This window comes from Plecotus auritus (genome assembly GCF_963455305.1).
Source record: "Plecotus auritus genome assembly, chromosome: 1".
In the NCBI taxonomy this organism is placed as follows: Eukaryota; Metazoa; Chordata; class Mammalia; order Chiroptera; family Vespertilionidae; genus Plecotus; species Plecotus auritus.
The window spans coordinates 45,948,933-45,970,341 of record NC_137770.1 but is presented as its reverse complement, the minus strand read 5'-3'; the positions used below and the strand labels follow the sequence as shown (position 1 = coordinate 45,970,341).

Below are 21,409 nucleotides of genomic sequence, written 5' to 3'. Positions count from 1 at the left end.
GACCTGACATTACAGACACTTAGCCCTGCTGCCTCAGCAACAGTGCCTGTGAGGCCACCGGCCGGTTGGCTGGGATATGATGGGCCCATCCTGCCTGCTTGGTCAGTTTTCCCGGCCCCAGAAGCAGCAGGCCTCCTCCAGCAGGGTTACTGCCCAGCAGAGGGACTCAGGCACAGATGTTGAACCAGCACGTCCCCTCTGCTGCTTCTTCCTGTGTTTCTGTCAACAGGAAATCCCCTGCAGGACAACCTCTGGGAAACCACGGGAAGCCTTTTACATTTATAAAACCGGGTTGTTTCTGAGGCTTCACCGGTAGACAGGGAACAGGAAACCACTAAGGGATATTTAGTGTGGAATTGGGAATGTCCAGGTCACCCGGGAGCCAGCTGGGTCACCTCCCATATGGCAGGTGACATTCCTGCCTCTGTCCCAGCGTGCTCCCAGCACGACCCACTTTTCCTCTTGCTAGTGGCTGCGGGAGTGGGAAAAGGAAGCCCTCGCTGTGAGACAGGCCAAGGGGCTGAGGGAACAAAGCTCAAGTGGAACTTGATGAAACTTCCAGGTGGAAACTGAGCAACCCGAGGGTTAGTTTCCATTTGAAAGTACTTGCTTTGACAGTAGAAACTCCGGATTTCAGAAACCTTCATTGCGCTCTGAAATGTTTTTGATGATCATACAGGCTCATTAGAAGACATAAAAAAATATTTAAAACCATAAAGGAAGAAAAAAAATTACCCCACCACAGAGAGATATACACTGTTAATATTTTTGTATATATCCTTGCAGCCATTTATTTCACAAATGTAAAAAGCTTTGCATGATTTTCCAAAGGTTGTCAGATTTTTTATACTTATACTAGAGGCCCGGTGCATGAAAATTCATGCACTGGAGTGGGGGCTCCCTCAGCCTGGCCTGCCCCCTCTCACAGTCTGGGAGCCCTCAGGGGTGGGAGGTAACCTGGTGATCAGGGGAAGGCGATGCCCCCATCACACCTCTGCTGCTGCCACTGCCGGCAGCGCAAGCCTTAGCCGGCCCTGGTTACCTGAGCCTCGGACAGCCCTGGGTGGCTGGGCAGCCGCCATCCGAGGCTTACCTGCACCTTGGGCTGGCCCTGGGCAGCTAGGGGGCTGAGGGGACTGGGGGACTCTGGAGGCAGGTGTGCGGAATGGCTGGACCCACCTGGGGGTAGGCCCGGCCGTGCTGCACGCCTGCCACCCCAGTGGGGCTGAGGGGACTGGGCACCGCCATCTTGTGGCTGTGGGCACCTACATCTCTGAGGGCATGGCAGTCAATTAGCATATTCCCTCCTTATTGTCCGTGGACACTGCCATTTTGTGAGGGTGTGATGGCCAATTAGCATATTCCCTCTTTATTAGATAGGATATAAATACATGTATTGTATATTAAATACCTATTAAAATTATGTCAAATTATATACTGTTTCATAACCATTTTTTTTCCATTTATGAACTTTTTTCAAGTGAATACATAAAATCTATTTTTATTGGCTATGTGGTATTTCTATTATAAGGCTATATTCCATAAATTATTTAATCCCATACTGATGGGACACTAAAGGAAATTATTTCTATTAAAGAATGCTATGTCTTTATGTATTTGTCTAATGATTTCATTGGAATAAATTCTTGAAAGTGGACATTATTTTTCAGTTTTTTTTAGAATGAGTGCATTCCCCCACATTGGTCATAGAGGACAGGCACTGGAGTGAGGCTGGCCATGCAAGTTCAGTAGAGCAGGGCATTATGACAATGCGGGATTTTCCTGGATGAGTCATTGTCTAAACGTTGATTGGCTCTGAGCTACCTACCTTCAACTGCTGAAAATGACAAAAGACAGGTGAGGTCAGGGCAGGCGCTCTGCATTCCTGTCCATCATGCTCTCTCACCTCTGTTATCAGCAGCTTACTCTAAATTAGAACTGATGGCCAGGGTCTTGCTAGCCAATTTGCCCCAATTTCTTTTTTACTTTTAGATTGACCTTCCAGGGCAGACTAGGCCATGGGGCTGACATTCAGCCCTGACATGCAGAATTCTTTCCAAAATGGGTCACTCACCATGTCTTCAGGGTCTGGAATTTTCACCCCACTGAAGTACTGATTGGTGCTAAATATTTGCTGGTGCCTAGGAATGAGATCTCCTTTGGACAAGAAGAAAGAGGAAGATAAAATGAGATGGGTTAGCAAGCACTGATCTGTGGTTTCCCTCCCTGGTGCTGTGTCTGTCTGTGCTTACACCTCTGAAGTCCGCAGTCTGCTCTCCCAATCAGAGGGAGGGAGAGGCCTTGAGGCAACCTCAACAACCTGTACTGAGACCTGCAGTGCGGCAAGCGCTGTTAGGCACAGAGGAAGCACACACAGGAATAGAAGGCTACAAGGTTCTTGCTCCTCAAACCAAACAACTCAGAAGCACACACAGACACAGACACACACACAGACACACACACACACACATCAAATAGCACCCCCCCTTTTAATAGCAAAAGTACAATAACTACAAATCAAAATCATGTTAACTGAATCCTGATGGGTTAATACAAAAGTGCACTGGCCTAACAGAACAGTGCCTGACACATAGCAAGCACTCAGTAAACATCTGAGGAAGGAAAGGGAGAAGGAAGGAAGGGAGGGGGATCACAGAGAATCTAGCTGGAAGGAAGACATTTATAAACTGGAACCACCTTTTCTTGTTTCACCAAGTAGCCATCACCTGAAAATCTCATTTTCTCTGCTGTTTAGAAGTATTTACGATATGAAGCAATTAAACAAAAGGGCATGTCTATATTCTGGGGATTATGTAAGGCCCACTCTACCCACATTTCAGCCAAATCAGATAAAACTGTCCTCAGGAAAATTCTAGGGATAGAATTTGAAGAGGAATTTCGCTCAGAGAACACAAGGAGATACTCAGAGCAGGGCCCCCCTGCGGCACACTCAGACCTACCTCCTAGAGCAGAGTGAACAAAAACCCTCCAAACCAGGACCCCAGAAACACTGCCATTGGGCTGGGCTGAAGTTCCTACCACAGGGGATCAAGTTGTCGAATTTTACCAATTTGGTTTGGAACTTTACCTCTCGCTCAAACCCCAAAGCTGCTGCCTCACCCTGTTTTCGACAGGAGCAGCCAAAATATACCCTCTAATGCCTTGCCCCAGACCTCAGTGGTCTTCATCATGAGAGCAGTGCCTGGACCTTAATAACCTTCTTCCATCAGAGCGGGGGGAGGCATGGAGAGGGTGTCCTAAAATCACCAGGAGACACACAGCAAGGAAGGCTGAGTGCCCCCGGAAGGGCTCCCAGTCTCCTTTGTGTCATCAAAAAGAGCCATCAGCACATACTTACTGCCTACTATGTAGACAGTAAACGCTGGTGACAGATAGAAATGAAAGCTACGATCTCACCCTCAGGCCGCTTACAGTAAGTATATTTGGGGAGTAAAAGGCATGGTGACAGCAGGTGCTACAAGAGTTTAGAAGAGGGCAAGTGGGTGGGAAAGCTAGACAAGCAAAGGGACGTTAGATGAACGACTCTCTTCCTGACACCTAGAAGGGTAAGAATCTTTCTCTGAGTAATCCAAACAAGCCTGGCAGGATGGAGTCAGGACAACCAACGAATGAATGACCACATCATCATAAATGAAACGAAATACATCAGCATCCTGTAAACTGCTCAGCCCTTATAGGAATGTATGCTTTTATTGTTGCTATGATCATCATTCAGAGTTTTACTTGATCCAAACTATGCCAAAGAGACAATCATGTCTTTTTGGACAATAGTACACACTCAAAATTGTGGATTCTTTTTATTAAAACAAATATGGACACCTTTAATGGAGTCATTTAAAGGAGGCGGTGGGAGTGTCCCTCCTTCGTAACTATAAAGAGCATTAGGTGAGACTAGGAACTTGGCTCTGCCGTCCACTGATGTGGGTAAAACTATTCAGTTGCCCAAAAGGTAGGACAGAGATACCACTTACCCAAGGTTTTCCTGATCAGATAGAGCTGATCCACATCGGATTTTCCTGGCCACAGAGGCACCCCTGACAGCAGCTCAGCAAAGACACAGCCAATTGCCCAAACATCTACTGGGGGGCCGTACTGCATGTCCCCCACCAACAGCTCTGGGGAGCGGTACCACCTGGTAGCCACGTAGTCTGTGTAGTAGTCACTTGGTCCAGCTGGCCAGTGATGGGACATGGGAAACAGAGAGAACAGTGCAAACATGGAATCAAAACCGGGAGGGGGAAGACCTGAGACATCCAGCTGTGCCCCATCATGTGGCTTTTCTAAATCAGTGGGTCCTCAATACTACTTGCACATTAAAATCACCTGGAATATAGAACTTTTAAAATTACTGATGCTTGGGCCCCACCCTAGTCCAATTAAACCACAATTCCTGGGCGGGGGAATCAGTATAGTTTTTATAGTTATAATTCCCCATGTGATTCTAACCTGCAGCCAAAGTTGAAACCCACTCTTCTAAAATAGTACTTCTGAAAAGTACTATATAGCCAGGCTAAAGCACACAGTTTTAAACTACTGTATGTGTCTACCTATTTTCAGTAATTACATAATTGTAATTTATCGTAAGTTCATATATATATATATATATATGTATATATATATGTATATATATATATATATATACATATATATATATATATATATACATACACACACACACTAGTGGCCCAGTGCACGAAATTCGTGCACATTAAAAGGAAATTAATTAGAGGAAATATGTTAATATTGCTATTTGCCCTTTCTCTATAATAGAAGTATGAGAGATGAAAGGAAATGAGTAAAATGTATATGAAAATAATATATGAATTTATTAATAAATAAACAATAACAAAATGATATAAGAACAACAAAGACATGATGTAAAAATAACAAAAACATCATATGAAAACAGCAAATCTGCCACCCTGGGCTGGGCTGACAGGCTCAAACACTGCAGCAGCAGCGGCTGAGCGGCGAGGCTGGATCCGCCCTCACAGGCCCAGACACTCCAGAGGCTGTGGAGCAGGGAGGCTGGATCCGCCGCTGGAGTGGGCGGATCCTGCCTCGCCACTTGGTCCCCTTGACCCCTGGCCGGGCTGACAGGCCCAAACACTCCAGTGGCGGGGCTGAGGGGACTGGGCACCGCCATCTTGTGGCTATGGGCACTGCCATCTTTGCGATGGAGTGATGGTTAATTTGCATATTACTCTTTTATTAGATAGGATACTTACTATATATAAGAACTAGCTTTCGATAGCATTTAGATAATTTATTATATAAAGAATCTTTCCATTATTTATACTTAAGAGAAACTTCAATACTCACTCAAAAGTCGAGCAAATCCGAAGTCACACAGCTTAATCACTGAATGTTTTGTGATGAGGATATTTTCTGGCTTCACATCTCTATGTATGCACTAGTCACAAAAATCGAACCAGAACAGATTACTGAAGAGCAACTATACTATGTGGGATCAATAAAACACATGAATAATGAGCAAAAATAATTGAGAAATCGTTTGAACTTCTCACTGGCCTTTTGGATAATAGGACGAATAATAACCAAAATTGGCAAAACATAAGCATGAAATAAATCTAGTACTATAACTATCATAGCCTGAATCATCCTAAATTCCTGAAGGTCCCAAAGGTACCACAAAGGCACCCAGGTAACTTTAAATTGTAGTTAAACTTTTTTTTAGTGTAAGTATGTCTTATGTAGTATTTGGCATGTATGTAGCCTGGCAACCCTCCGTGAAAGGGAAACGCTGAAAAGCTTGCACAGGGCTTTGCTGGAGCCGCAAGTTGGTGCATAAGCAGGATTCATAGTTCAGTTGTTTAAGAGAACAGAACACAGTCCGCCTGGTAAACAGGACGAGCACTGGGCCTGCCGAGATAAGCTGGGGAAGAGAAGGGCGGAACCACGAGCCTCCTGCGAGACCTCCCTTCCAGCTCTGCATTTGTCCTGACAAGATAAACAAGAGTGAGCAGCCCTCACCCTCTGCAGAGAGTCGCTAGATGTCAGCTCCATCCCACACACAAGCGTTCTCGGAGCTGCCTCCACCCCACAGTTTAGACTCAAATCACCTGTGGTTTCCAAACCACAGCTGACATGGTTTAACAAGGAGATGTTCGAAGAATGCTTAAGAATCTTCACATGATTTTCTTATTAAATACTTTTCTTGGCAAAGAACAAAACAACCATTTCATTAACAATTACATAAAAACAATTGGGTTAAAATGCTTTTCAGGGTTCCCAATAAATAATCTTGCCCTCTTCCAAGCTTGTTCCTCTCTGGAGAAGAATGTTGGCTCCTTCTGCAAGGAGAGACCCCCTTCGGCTGTGGCTGAAACCCTGGGGTATTCTTGACTTTCTAGCGTCTGGAAAGAGGACAGAGGTTCTTCTTGGGCCTGGCCTAGTACTCTCTCCAAACGACCTTCAGGGTGAGAGATCAGTGTCAATGTTTCCCCAAAGGGTATTCATTACTCTGGAAAACATTTGGGGAGACAATTTCTAAATTATTTTATTACAGTCTATCTGGTTCTCAGCAATTAATGGCCCTGAGATCCCTCCACTCTTCACATGTTACTATAAATGGGCATGCCCGTGGATATCATGGTGACAGATGGTCAGCAGGACTTGTAAGCAAGAATGTGCTCCTAGTCTGTTCTGGGAATTCTTTACAAGTTTCTACACCCTCCCCCCATCAGCACATGAAGCCAAACAGTGTGGTCAGGGGCTCTCCAGGGGACTGTGGTATGCATTGGTCCTCACTGTCTCTGATTTTCCCCACCAGGGCCTGTATGCAGTCTCTCTTGCTCCCCATCCTGAAACCTACTCTCAGGAAAGTGCTAAGCCTCACTCTCAGTAAACAGCAATATAAAGCATCCATGCAGCCCTAGCTGGTTTGGCTCAATGGATAGAGCATCGACCTGGGGACTAAAGGGTCCTGGGTTCAATTCCAGTCAAGGGCACATGCCTAGGTTGTGGGCTCAATCCCCAGTAAGGGGCGTGCAGGAGGCAGCCAATCAATGATTCTCTCTCATCATTGATGTTTCTATCTCTTTTGCCCTCTCCCTTTCTCTCTGAAATCAATAAAATATATTTTAAAATAAATAAAGCGCCCATGCTCCCCGCTATGCATGCATTTTGACAAGGACTATAGCTTCAGCGAGGTGGAGACTCGGTAGGGCAAAGTGCTCACTACTGTCCTATTTCCTCCATCCGGGAAAGCAGCATCAGGGAAAGTCATTTAGGTCAGCTTAAAAATGAGGATTCAGGCCCAGTAAACTGACCCCAGCAGCCAGTAGGTCGACCTATTGCAGTCAGATTGCCCTTGTGTCCAAAATGGAGCTCTAACATTGGAATTGGCTTCGTGTGCAGGGAGTGGGCAGTGCTGCACTGGAGAGGCAGCAGGCTTCCAGCATCTGTGAAGTCACAGCCTGGGTCCAGTGCCTCTGCCAGGCCCTGCTGTGGCCGGGAGTGGCACAGGCTTCCACTGGGCTGGCTCATCCCAGACCTGGCACTCATATCTCAGCAAAGCAGGCACCAGCATGGGGGCATTGTGCTTGGGACTCCACCTCCTGCAACGGCAGGAGTCACGTGGGGTTCCTGTCCGTAATTTCAGAGCCTTCAGAGGGTAGCAGACCCATACAGACTCCAAGTGGATGGGATGCTACCTTGAATCTGAGTAGCTTCTGATGAGCATAAGTCATAAAAATGCATCTTTTATGTGACCCGAACAAGAAGGGAATCACTGGGTTGGCATGTTTAGCCTCCACCTACCCTAACCCGGCTTCAGAAGATTTGGATGAAAAATTATATCCACAAAAACAGGACATAAACTTTGAACAAAGGTTCCACCTCAGCTTAAGGGCAGCCTTCTGATTTTTTTAAGGGAGATCATGAGACTTACATTGTGTTTATGGCAAAAATTCACAGCTTGCAATGTCTGCCAAGTAATGCTCTTCACAAGATGCTCTGGTACCCTAGTGAAAATAAAGAAGCAGCACAAACATTCTTTAGTGTAGCCATGGAATTCAGCTCAAAAAAGAAAAAGAAAAAAGTAAACTAAGAAAGGCTTAAATGGTGCAAACTCCTAGGCGGCACAGAAAGTCATCTAACTCACTGACGCGTCATGCCACAGGCCCAACATAAAGAACATGTGACCAGCACACCGCTGAGCTCTGGGGACAGCAGGCGAACAACAATACCATCTCTCATCTGCTGCTACGGGCAGGGACCATGAAGACCCCCAGGACTTCAAGTCTTTCTGACCACTGACCTCAAATACCTGTGACACCACTGGAACCTGCCTGGTAACTGGAGCTCCATTTCTATAAGAAGCTTTTGGTGCTGGAACGTTAGTTAATATACAGCGTACACTCTGTTGTTCATTTTTGCAAGCGGCCCCAAGCTAGTGGCCTTGCCGCAGAATTCATCTCCTCTGTGTGCACACGTGGCTTCTCGGGGCTCCCTAGGCAGCATGTTTTTTAAGATAATGAAGACTTTGCTGACGACAGGGAAGAGGTTTGCCTGCACCCCGTGTAACAAAAGTTAGCAATGATCCATAGCTCACCTGGGCCCCTGATTCTTTCCCACACTGCTCCTCCCTGGGAGCTAGCTGCGGCCCCCTCTTATCTTTCGGCCTGTCCTCTTTCACAGCATCTAAACTTGATGCCACTACTTCCAGCACTTCTCCGACTTTAAGCTTATATAACAGGGCAACCAGTAGCTCCAGCAGGTCCCCTTGGGCAAATTAGAAAAAAGCACTTTCCGGGGGAGGATTTTTTTTTTTTTTAATTAGGCAATGAGTGAAATAGACTACAGAAAGTGTACATTTATATTCAGAGACCAGCTGAGCCTAGTGTTCTTATGAACCAAACATTAAACAATGTTGTTGTGGTTCTCCACCAGAACTAAGATGTAAGCCAGGTGTGGGGGTGGGGGGACGAGCAGAGATAAACCAAAGAGATATTCTAATATGCATAGCCCATGGACACGGACAGTAAGGTGGTGAAGACCTGGGGGTGAGGGCGGGGGGGAAGAGCTTGGGTGGAGGTGGGTTAAAGGGGGGAAATGGGAGACATCTGTAACATTGTAAACAATAATTTTAAAAAAAGAAGAAGTAAGCCAGGGAGGAAACTCCCGAGTAGCTATGTTAAGGTGACCAAAAAAAGTCACTTCCAGCCTCTGGAGGGGCTACAAGGTCACTGTTGTCACAGCCCAGATGTTGAGGAAATCCTTTCAAGCAGATAAGAGGATGCTTCGACAGTGGGACGTGTGCAAGAGGCCACCTTCAGGAAGACTGGCTGGGACATTCCTACACCTGAACTATGTCCCTGGGCTTCGAGTAGCTTCTCTCCCAATTCTCTTCCTTATCCTAGTGGCATATGCACACGGATGCGAGAAAAACTCACCTGTCTTAAGAAGGGAGCGTGGAGGACCAACCAGTTAACCCCAAAGAATCCTGGGAAGGCTCAGGAAGTAACAGCTAAGATCTCTGCGGAGGTGGGAGGGAAGGAGTGTGGACAAACCTGTCTGGGAAACAATGAAAGCCCCAGGCCCCTGCCCCGTTCTACCCCAATAGGAAGTTCTCCTTCCCCAGTCAGTAGAAGGCTGCGGTTTGTTTTCTGGGAGGATAAAATCAAGCACATTTGGTACGCTTGAGACGGTGGATTAAAGCAGGGGATTAAATGACTGCAGACATATGAAGTATAGAATGCGCAGACTCCCCACCCTCTTCCTGCACTAGGTCCTGAGAAAGCTGGCAGCCAGACTTTACTCTTTAGGCAAAATATTGGAAGGCTTTTTTGGTGGGAGCTCAGGAGGGAGGATCTGAAGATTGGGGTTTCCCCAGCAAATGGCCCAGCCAGATAACCCCGCAGTGAGGCGCCGAGCTTCCCAGAGTTCCCTACTCTAAACCATAGACGTACAAGATCCTATTTGCCCAAGAGAGTCTCAAATAAGAGAGTCAGAGATCAAAACAAACAGGACAAGAGCCACTCAAAAGGGACAGAAACGATGGAGAGCGAAGGGAACATTAAAACAACAACACGGATATCCTCCGAGAAGATGCAACAGGAAAGCTGCTGCGTCCGTGAAACAGGAACTGGCACTGTAACCCACGGCCTGAATAATAGGAGGTCCAGGAAAAAGAAAACACAGAGAACAAAGGCTAGGAAATCAAGAACAAAACAATTAAAATTTTTTCCTCAGACAGAAAGAATCCACCAAGTGCCTCAGTAATGGACACAAAAAGCAAGGCCTATGATTTTCAAAATTCAGAATGCAGTGAGTAAAGAGGAGTTTCTACAAGCTTCAGGAAATAAAAAAGAAACAGAACTTCACAAAGAAGCAGAAAATAGAATGACAACAGACTCCTTCACAGCACTAGGAGATAGAAGGCACTTAAAAATGCCTCCAAAATTGAACATCATGGTAAGCCATTCAGAGAAAGACAAGCACCACATGATTTCACTCATATGTGGAATTTAATGTACAAACTGAACTGCCAAGCAAAATAGAGAGAATCATTGCTAGAGAGCAGGCAGACAGCTTGAGACGGGGGATAGGGGGGGCGGGGGGAAAGGCAGGGAGGGGAGTGTGGGTTGGAGGCAGGGTGGTGATGAGGGGGATGGGAGGGAGGGAGGGGGTGGCAGGATTGAGTAAAAAAAAAAGAAAGAACTCATAGACATGGACAATAGTGATTTTGGGGGGTGGAGGGGGATGGGTGGAGGTAGAAGACTGCATAGAAGGAATAAATGGTGATAGAAAAAATTAAATTAAAAATTAAAAAATGCCTCCAAATTTTTGAAGAAATATTATTTTTCACCAAAAACAAACAAAACAGAAATCAAGTGTGAAGAGAAAATACTTTTTAAACATTCAAGGATAAGGCTCAGTCTCTCTCTTTTTAAAAATTTGTTTTATTGTTGAGAGTATTACAGATGTCCCCCATTTTCTCCCATTTGCCTCCCTCCACCCATCACCCCCGCCAAGCCTTCACCTGTCTGTTGCTGAGTCCATGGACTATGCATATCCTATCTAATAAAAGACTAATATGCAAATTGACCATCACAAGACACAAGATGGCTGCTCCCATGTGGTCAAAGATGGCTGCCCCCATGTGGACACGAGATGGCCACCACAAGATGGCCAGCAGGGGAGGGCAGTTGTGGGCAGTTAGGGGTGACCAGTTGGCAGAAGAGGGCAGTTGGGGGAGACCCAGGCCTGCAGGAGAGGGTAGTTGTGGGCGATCAGGCAAGCAGGGAGGGCAGTTAGTGGTGATGGGGCCGGCAGAGGAGGGCAGTTGGGGGAGACCAGGCCTGCAGGGGAGGGCAGTTGGGGGAGACCAGGCCTGCAGGGGAGGGCAGTTGGGGGGGGACCAGGCCTGCAGTGGAGGGCAGTTGGGGGGTGGCAGGCCTGCAGGGGAGGGCAGTTGTGGGTGATCAGGCAAGCAGGGAGGGCAGTTAGGGGTGACCGGGCTGGCAGAGGAGGGCAGTTGGGGGAGACCAGCTCAGCAGGGGAGGGCAGTTGGGGGGGCAGGCCTGCAAGAGAGAGCAGTTGGGGGGACCAGGCCTGCAGTGGAGGACAGTTAGGGGGGGGACCAGGCCAGCACGGGAGGGCAGTTGCAGGGGGACCAGGCCTGTAGGAGGGCAGTTGGGAGGGACCAGGCCTATAGGAGGGCAGTTGGGAGGGACCAGGCCTGCAGGGGAGGGCAGTTGTGGGCGATCAGGCCAGCAGGGAGGGCAGTTAGGGGTGACCGGGCTGGCAGAGGAGGGCAGTTGGGGGAGACCAGGCCAGCAGGGGAGGGCAGTTGGGGGTGACCAGGCCATCAGGGGAGGGCAGTTGGGGGCGACCAGGCCTGCAGGGGAGGGGGCAGTTGGGGGGGGGGCAGGCCTGCAGGGGAAGACAGTTAGGGGCGACTGGACTGGCAGGGTAGGGCAGTTAGAGGTGACCAGGCCAGCAGGGGAGGGCTGTTAGGGGCAATCAGGCCAGCAGGGGGGCAGTTAGGCATTGATCAGGCTGGCAGGGGAGTGGTTAGGGGTGATCAGGCTGGCAGGCAGAAGCAGTTAGGGGCAATCAGGCAGAGACAGGCGAGCAGTTGGGAGCCAGCAGTCCTGGATTGTGAGAGGGATGTTTGACTGCCCGTTTAGGCCCGATCCTACCAGGCCTAAACGGGCAGTCGGACATCCCTCAAGGGGTCCCAGATTGGAGAGGGTACAGGCTGGGCTGAGGAATACCCCCACCCCGCCCGTGCACGAATTTCGTGCACCTCTAGTATACTTATAAGTTCTTTGGTTAATCTCCTTTAACCTATCGGGAAGCCCCCTGGAGGATGCACTTCACCAAAAAGGCGTAAACTATCAAAGAAGATTTCAGGAAACAGAGAAAGCTGGAGACCTGGCACACGAGGGGGCAGCCGCAGGGACTTCTAGGAGGAGGTGAAGAGAAGTGACGGATGACAACTGCATTAAAGCAACCATCCAGACTGGAACAGCGTGACTCAAGAGCCAGGCATGTTGAGGGTTGTCATCGCCTTGCCCTCTGCCTTATACCATCTTAAACAAATATGAAAATATTTCACAAACAAACTTAAAAGCTTTGGAAGCGTCTGGGTGTTTGGCCAGACCCTTCAGGCTAAAGCAGACATTCTTAAAGCTGTAGCTTATGCTGGCAGGGTGAAGGAATTCACTCCACTTCATAGTGTGTGTTTCCCAACTGGTGGGAAATGGTGCTCATGGCTGAGGTCTGGGGCAGAGTGAGGCAGGGAAGGGGCCCAGTTCTCCCTCATTCTCTACTGTCTCAAGGAGCCCCTTCCCCTCCTCCTCCCCCCCTGGCCCCCCGCCAGATTCCAGCTCAAAGACAAGCTGTCCCTTTAGAGCAGTGGTTCTCAACCTTTCTAATGCCGCGACCCTTTAATACAAGTCCTCATGTTGTGGTGACCCCCAACCATAAAATTATTTTCGTCGCGACCCACAGGTTGAGAACCGCTAGCAGGGTCGCCTAAGACCATCGGAAAACACAGATACTTACATTACGATTCATAACAGTAGCAAAATTACAGTTATGAAGTAGCAACGAAAATAATTTCATGGTTGGGGGTCACCACAGCATGAGGAACTGTAGTAAAGGTCGCGGCATTAGGAAGGCTGAGAACCACTGCTCTAGGGGGATCATGTATAAGCTCAACCTTAGCCTGTGAGGGAAGAGGCGTTTGAGCTTTTCCCCTGGCTTGGTTCTCCTCCCCCACGAGATTAGGCAGTGGGACTTTGAACAAACTATGTCTCCAATTCCTCTTCCTCGTAAACCTGGGCCTCTTGGACTCCCAGCCGGCTGGGCAGGTCTCATGGGATTTGTTCTCCTGAGGATGCCAGCTCCTCAGACCTAGAAATGCGGGTCTAGGCAGGGTAGGAGAAAATTGAGCAAGGACACTCGCTTTATTTCCTGTCCCAAGCCAAGGTGAGGGGCTCAGCAAGGTGTGTCTTCATTCCCTGGGTAGCCCGTGGTCTTCCCTGGGGTCTTCAGTCAGTTGCCTCACCGAGAGCTACAACTTCCTCTGAAGCCCACTGGGCTGTTACTCAGCTCAGCAGAGGTGCCCTTCCCGGGAGGGGGCAATGGGACCCCCCTCCACCAGCAGGACAAGGTGGAGGAGGAGTACCCCCGTGTGACCTCACCACATGCTTCCTGCCTGCTTGGGAATTTTGTTTCACCACCAGGAACCTAAGGGGATCCCAACTGTTTTACCCCAAGGGGAGATGAGGATCAGGGGATGGGATATAGAAATGTCTGAAGTCTAGATTTCTGTGTGACTGTGTTATTTTTTTCAAGGCTTGGCGATGGATGTGCTTGGCCAAAATAAGTAGGGAAACCCAGAAAGAGGAAGGCAGGAGACCCAGGAAGTAGGGAAAGGTAGTGGAATTCCAAGGATGAGAAGGGAATTCCAAGGGAAGTCCCAGGAGGACAACTGGATAACAGGCTTCGAGCACAAGCCAGACAGAGGGAGAACGAAGTTCTAAAGGCAGAATGTCACACACACACAAAAAAAAGAAAAAAGGAATGAATGAATCATCTGATGTGATTATCTTGTGGAAAAGTATGTTGAGAGGCTATTAGAGTGAGAAAAGTTAGCAATAGGGTTAAAGAATATTAAGCAAATTTAAAAAGCAAGGCAAATATTAATTTGCAGAAAAAGTATGAAAGGAAACCCTAGTATGGTAAAATGCTCAGCTACAAGTAATATTTACATAAGCATAATAATGGAAAGCGTGAATACTGAATTAATAAAATTTTAATGTAACTTTTTTGGGAGAATAGAAAAGGGAAACAGAGGGGACAATGGTGTAAGTGAAATTTTCCTCTATCATGAGATGACAGAAATGATGAAGAAAGAACATGGACCTCTTCCAGCATTCTCAACATAACAGCTGTTCCCACTACTGCTTTTCTCACATTTGTGACATTACAAGACGCCAAATAATCAAAGCTTCATTTCTACACAGGACTACAACAAAGCTAGGGAAGAAAGGGCTGGCCAAGCTCCTGTAGAAATAACATGTTCTAAGGAATTTATCCTATAGAACTATTTATGCAAGTGGTTGGTCACTGCAGAAAACTAGAAACAATCTATATATTTATCAATGAGGGATTGAATAAAGAAATCATGGTATGTTTGTACAATGAAATTCTATATAGCCACTTTAAAAATATAGAAGTAAATATGTATAAATAGGGGGACAGCTCCAAAATATACTTCAAAAATCCAGAATAGTGTGTAGAGTATATTCTATTTAATATATATCCATAAGACAATTAAAAATAATTTTTCGGTCCTGGCTGGTGTTGCTAAGTGGTTAGAGTATCAGCCATCCCATCGAAGGGTCAAGGGTTCTATTCCCAATCAAGGGCATGTACCTGGGTTGCAGGTTCAATCCCCAGTCCTAGTTAGGGCACATGTGGGAGGCAACCAGTCAATGTGTCTCTCTCACATCGATGTTTCTCTCTGCCTCTCTTGTTCTTCCTCCCTCTCTTTCTCTCTCTCTAAAAATCAATGGAAAAAAATATCCCCGGTTGAGGATTAACAAAAAACAACAAAATAACAATTTTTCAAACTGATGATATTTCTTTTTATACATTATTGTGGTGCTTAAAGCATTTTTATAACAAACAATATGTCACTTTTAATTTAAAAAGAGAGAGAGATTTCTATGGTTCTACAAAGTTTGGGAATTCCATTGTCAGAAACTGAAAATTTGTACTGACAATCTTTACCCACCACATATTCTTTGAACAAATTATACTGGAGTCAGAGGAGGCACTGGTGGTAATGGAAAGAACCAGTGAAGTACTGCGTCTGGCTGCACTTATAGTGGGGCAGAAAAATAGAGAACACCTAAACTAGTCATTTATGAAACTCTGAGTTATGAGAGACCAATAGTTTGTATAATAGTAAGTATAAAGCATATTAAGACCTACAGTAGATAAGCAATGGTAAGATGCTTGTAAGAGGGCAAATATGAACAACTGAACCACAGCACTGGGAATTATGATAGAAACATATTTGTGTCAGTGTAGCAGATACCTATCTTGGGGCATAAATTGGCTTGTTAGTATCAACATGAACCTGAATCGTCTCCAAAAGCTTTCCAAAGGAGTGGAAGTTAGAAACCTGTTAATAAGGAGCTGAGTTCATGTCCACTTCAGATTCAAAGTAGAAATAAGTCTTTGAGCCCGATTTGGCAAGAATTACTTTAAATAAGAAAACATTGCCATAGTAGTAAATGGAGCATGGAGAAAATGTTTTTAAAAACACAAATAAAATGAAAAATACCTTTATCAATCATAACTCAAGAGATAATCACTACTAAAATTTATATATTATTTTATTTTTTCTAACTATATATAAGTTCTATCAAAATGAAATGTGTATTTTTATGATAGCATTTTTTTCATTTTGCAGCCACTTATGAACATTTTTGGTCAATGTCTGTTTATCTGTAAGCATGATTATTAGTGGCTCCACTGTATTCCATTGTAAAGACATACCATAATTTACTTAACCAACTCTCTATCATTGGACATTTCTATTGTTTACAATTTTTCATTATAAACAATACTTTAACAATCTTAACACATACAACTCAATTATTTTCTTCTGGTAAATTATTAGAAGTAAAACCGTTCAGTCTAAGATTGTGTCTTTAAGGCTTTTCTTTCTTTTTTGGGTGTGTGTTTTTTTGTTGTTGTTTTGTTTTGTTAATCCTTACCAGAGGATATTTTTTCCCATTGATATTTAGAGGGAGTGGAAGGGAGAGAGAGAGAAACATTGATGTGAGAGAGACAAATCGATTGGTTGCCTCCAGTAAGCGCCCTCCTTTCTCTTCTCTCTCTTTCTCTTTCCCCTCCCTCCCTCCCTTCCTCTCTTTCCCAAATCAATCAATAAATAAAAAAATTTTAAAAGATAGCTATCACAAAGGAGGCCATATTTGAGCTGTATCTGAAGGACAAGCAGGAATTTGCTAGGTAAAGGTGAGAAGGTGGGGCAACCCGGGCTGAGAAAACAGCACATCCTGAAGCCTAGAATGCAAATGATTCTATGGAGTGGGAAACAGGTGGGAACGGGGTGATCCAGCAGAGTGATCCAGCAGAGTGACGACAGTGATCACAGGACATTCTTGCAGTAAGTGTGCAAACGTAAGGAGGCCCCTACCGGGCACCAGGCAGGGCAAACACCAGCGTTAGCACATCACCCCTTGTTGATATTATGTAACAGATCAAATATGAATCCAAAGGAGAACCGAAGTCTTCCGACCTCTCCGATATGAGATCATCAATTGATAGCATTATAGAGCTGGACGTTCCCTTAAACTCTACCTGGCACTGAGCTCTCATTTTTCCAGGTGGGGACACCTGAAGGCAACTTGCCAAAGGTCATACAGATGATAAAGACCCACTTTTACTGCAATGTACTTACAAATAACCCACTTCCATAGTAAAACATTTTTGTATTTCCTGGAATATATATAACATATTTTAGCCAGTGGAATTAAGAAAAAAAAAATCTGCTTTCAAAACTCTAATCAATCCTTGTCCTGTCCTTGTTTTCTTCTCAAACTATATGCCAATAAAGAACTGACTCCCTATTGCTTTCAACCCCCCACAAATCAGTGTTTCCAAGTGACTCAACCTAACATAATTAATCAAACTCTCTGCAACACCTCCCTTGTACCAACCACATAGCCACGAGTAACTTACACTAATAAGTTTCACTGAAGTGTCACTTCCAAGCTGACCAAAGAGTAAATATCAACATACTAAAAAGGCTTTCTCCCTTGAATGCATTTCTCTGCATCAATGACTTTCTGAAGGGATGTGTCTGTTTTCTTGGCGCTCTCTGGTTGTGTAAATTAACATGAAAAGCCTACGCCATGGTCACTAACAGACTATAAGCCACTGTAATCCCATTTGCCTGGAGGTCGTGGTAGATAATAGATAACCACCACTACATGGCAGAGCAAGCCTTGGCCAAGGCTTGAAAGCACTGTTAAGAGAGCCCCAGTCTCCAGCTGCTGAGTGTGAATGTGACCGGATGGGGTGGCATTCCACCACGCTGATCTACAATGCACTCTGTATATTGCCCCCAGCCAAAGTTGGGCTCCCAGGAGCAAGGCAAAAGGAGAGATGGAATATTCTTTCCTGCTTAACTTCTCTTAAATCCCCTCACCGTTCAATCCAACGGCCATATTCCCCACGAAGTCTTCCTTGACTGACCTGCTTTGAAGCATATCTCCCAGGGCCTACTAATCATTCTTCCCTCTCCTTTTGGCCACAGTGATTGCATCAACTGAGATGAACCCATCAGTGTCTTCCACTGGACTTTATATGCAGATACTACCTTCTTCTAGAAAGTCCTGTCTTCTAGAATGGCTACATAGGTTGATAAAAAGCCTGTGGTCATGCTTTCTATCATATTCTTCCCTTCCTAACTCTTTCTATTCCCCCACCCCTCCCGCCGACACACATCTTCCAAAATTCACCTCATAAGGGAGACTTGTGTACAAAGCAGAATGAAACCAACACGAAGAAGAGCCGAGAGAGAACAGCCACCACCTATGGCACTCTACCTTAAGGCATCTTTCTGAGGGGTGGGTGGGAGCCAAAAGCCAGCCTCTATTCTATTCACCCAGGTAAGGGCTACCCTCAACCCTTGAAAGGGAGCCCCCCTTTTTTTCAAAGGAAGTATCTGCCTGCTCACTCAGCCTTCTCATGCACACAGAAGAGTTGCATATGCTAGAGCAGTGGTCGGCAAACCGCGGCTCGCAAGCCACATGCGGCTCTTTGGCCCCTTGAGTGTGGCTCTTCCACAAAATACCACGGTCTAGGCGAGTCTATTTTGAAGAAGTGGCGTTAGAAGAAGTTTAAAAAATTTGGCTCTCAAAAGAAATTTCAATCTTTGTACTGTTGGTATTTGGCTCTGTTGACTAGTGAGTTTGCTGACCACTGTGCTACAGAGATGTGATAAAGTCAGCAAAGCCTTTAAAGTCGTCCCCAATCCTTTCTAGGTACAGCTACCAACACATTCCTTTTTCACCCACACTTGCTTCAGCTGGGTTTTTGTCCCTTGTAACCAAAGAAGTCCTGACCGAGACAGCAGCATGGACACCCAGATTGCTTTGGATGCAGCAACACATTGGTTTGTTTATTTCCTCACCTGAGGATATTTTCCCATTGATTTTAGAGAGAGTGAAAGAGAGACAGAAAGACAGAGAGAAACTTCGATGTGAGAGAAACACATTGATTGGTTGCCTCCTGCATGAGCCCCGACCAGGGCCTGGGCTGGGGAGGAGCCTGCGACCAAGATATGTGCCCTTGACCGTAATGAAATCCGGGACCCTTCAGTCCTCACGTCGATGCTCTATCCACTGAGCCAAACCGGCTAGGGCAACACATTTGTTTTAGCCGTAAACTTCCTAATAGCCATTATCTGTGGAATCTTCCTTCCAATCTCCAAGTCCTCAGACTTCCCTAGTCAGGCACAGAAGAACTAGTACCCTCCCTCTCCCTTCTTAGAGACTCGGATAGCTTATATGCCGAGATAATGTACCAAAGAAATCAAGTTCAATCTAACAATGCTGCTGTTGCTTTCTTCATGAAAATGATTAGCTATGATCTCTTTTTGGTAACTCCTCCTCTGTGGACCCCAGCAGCAGGGTATGCTGTCCAGACACCGGCTGTTCGTGCCTAACCAGAAAAAGGGTCACAGCCAATGTTCCCTCGCAAACCCTGATGTGTTTCATTGCGTTGTGTGTGTAAGGGATGGATCGCTCACCCTCTTTGGTATCTGTCCAGCTCGTGCAGAACCGTGTGGTCACAGTACTCAAACACCAGGTGCAGCCTCCGCTTCCTCCGGAAGACTTCCATCAGGTTCACAAGGTTGGGATGCTTGAGTTGCTGAAAACATGAAGGACGAGGCGCTAAATGTGAGGTGTGAAAGACAGCGTTCTCCAGGTTCTCCAGTTCGGACCCGATAAAAAGAAAGCTGCTTGTCCTTTAGCAAGTTTTTGTCTTGGTTGAAGTAACCTGTAAACAGCGTTATCTTACTTCTCTTCATGAGCTGTTTGTTAGTAGCTTGTATGTGAAAAGCGATTATAACCCAGGTGGGTGGTGAAGGCAAAGAGAGATAAGAGAAGGCTGGGAAAGAAAGAAGAGTGAAAGGGGAGAGATGGTCTAGTTCAGTGGTCGGCAAACCGGGGCTCGGGAGCCACATGCGGCTCTTTGGCCCCTTGAGTGTGGCTCTTCCACAAAATAGCACGTGCGGGTGCGCACGTACAGAGCGATTGAAACTTCGTGGCCCATGCGCAGAAGTCGGTTTTCGGCCTGGTCGAGTCTATTTTGAAGAAGTGGCGTTAGAAGTGGGGGTGTCGTCGGTTGGTCGGGCAACGGGAGAAGCAGGAGAAGTGGCACAGGCGGGCCGTGGGATACGCAGCGCGGGGGAGGCGCGCCATTCATGCCGGAGTTGAGGGAGCCAGTCAGTCAGCATCTCATTGTGCAGTGGTTAGTGCTAGTCGCGTCTGCAAATCACGCGCGGGTGACAAAAGTACCTACTCGAAGCATAAAGTTACCTGTATTTTTCCAACCAGCTGCAAATCCTACAGGTATTTTTGTCATCAATTTAAGAATTGTAATTATTTTGTGTTGGTGGCTTTATTATTATAAAATGAAACTTTTTTTTAGGTGCCCTGTTTGACATGGCTACAAAGAAGAAGCAAAGAAAAACAGAAGACGAAAACCGTGAATTTAAGTTGAATGGACGGAGACTTTCGTGTTTATTCAAAACTTAAATGGCCTTCCGACCTGTCTTGTCAGGAAAAATTGGCGCATAACAAGAAATCAAATTTGGAGAGACACTTTACAACTAAACACTTGTCATTTAGTACTAAATATCCTGTCAGTGATGCAAGGAAGAAAGCAGTTGAGGAACTTCAGAAGAATCAAGAAAAATCAAGTTCTGTATTTAATTACTGGATGCAATCTTCCAACAATGTTAATATTGCAAGTTTTGTGGTTAGTCAAGAGATTGCTAAGAGAGGAAAACCATATACAGACGGTGAATACATAAAAAGTTGTTTTATAAATGCATCCGAAGAGCTATTCTGGGATTTTAAGAACAAAGCAGATATTCTAAAAAAAAATTAAAGAGTTACCATTGTCTGCTAAAACAGTGAAAGATAGAACAGTCAAAATGTCTTCGAATATAACCGACCAGCAAGTCAGAGATCTTAAATTGGTTTCAGCTTTATCAATTGCAGTTGACGAGTCTTGTGACATAAATGATACAGCACAAGTTTCACTTTTTGTATGATTTATTTCATCACAGGTCCTAAAGAAGAACTTTTAGGATTATTGCCACTCAAAGGTCAAACATGTGGAGAGGATATAGCAAATGCTGTAATTGAGTGCATTGAAAAACATCATATTCCACTTGATAAAATTGTCTCAATTTCAACAGACGGGGGCAAAAAGTATGACGGGTGTAAGAAACGGGTTTGTTGCTATTTTGAAAGAAAAAATTAATCACGAGATACTTACCATTGCATCATTCATCAAGAAGCGCTTTGTGTGCAGACATTTCCAGAAGAAATTTGCAAAGTTATGGAACTGGTGATTAACATTATCAACTCCATTATAGCTAAAGCTCTTAATCATCACCAATTTAAAGAATTTTTAGTTGAAATGGAGAGTGAGTACGCAGCTCTTCTGCTGCATAACAAGGTACGTTGGTTATCAAGAGGAAACGTTTTGAAATGTTTCGCTTCCTTATTAACAGAAATTAAAGCATTTCTCCTTGAGAAGGGTGTTCACTATCCAGAACTAACGAATGATCAGTGGA

General features: G+C 45.5%; 1 protein-coding gene across 2 annotated transcripts in view; it reads right to left on the bottom strand.

Annotated features, from left to right (window-relative positions):
* The window catches only part of CDKL1 (cyclin dependent kinase like 1), a 54,914-nt gene that overhangs the window by 8,117 nt on the left and 25,388 nt on the right, over window positions 1-21,409 (bottom strand). For both annotated transcript variants that reach the window (XR_013960456.1, XM_080665644.1), the window contains exons 3-7: window positions 19,349-19,470; window positions 7,934-8,006; window positions 5,344-5,434; window positions 3,993-4,193; window positions 2,075-2,157 (exon numbers count right to left, since the gene is read on the bottom strand). Coding sequence is in view for 1 of the 2 variants with exons in the window: in XM_080665644.1 (XP_080521770.1) it covers window positions 2,075-2,157; window positions 3,993-4,193; window positions 5,344-5,434; window positions 7,934-8,006; window positions 19,349-19,470 (570 nt within the window). In the remaining variant the exon portion in view is untranslated. The remainder of the gene's footprint in view (window positions 1-2,074; window positions 2,158-3,992; window positions 4,194-5,343; window positions 5,435-7,933; window positions 8,007-19,348; window positions 19,471-21,409) is intronic.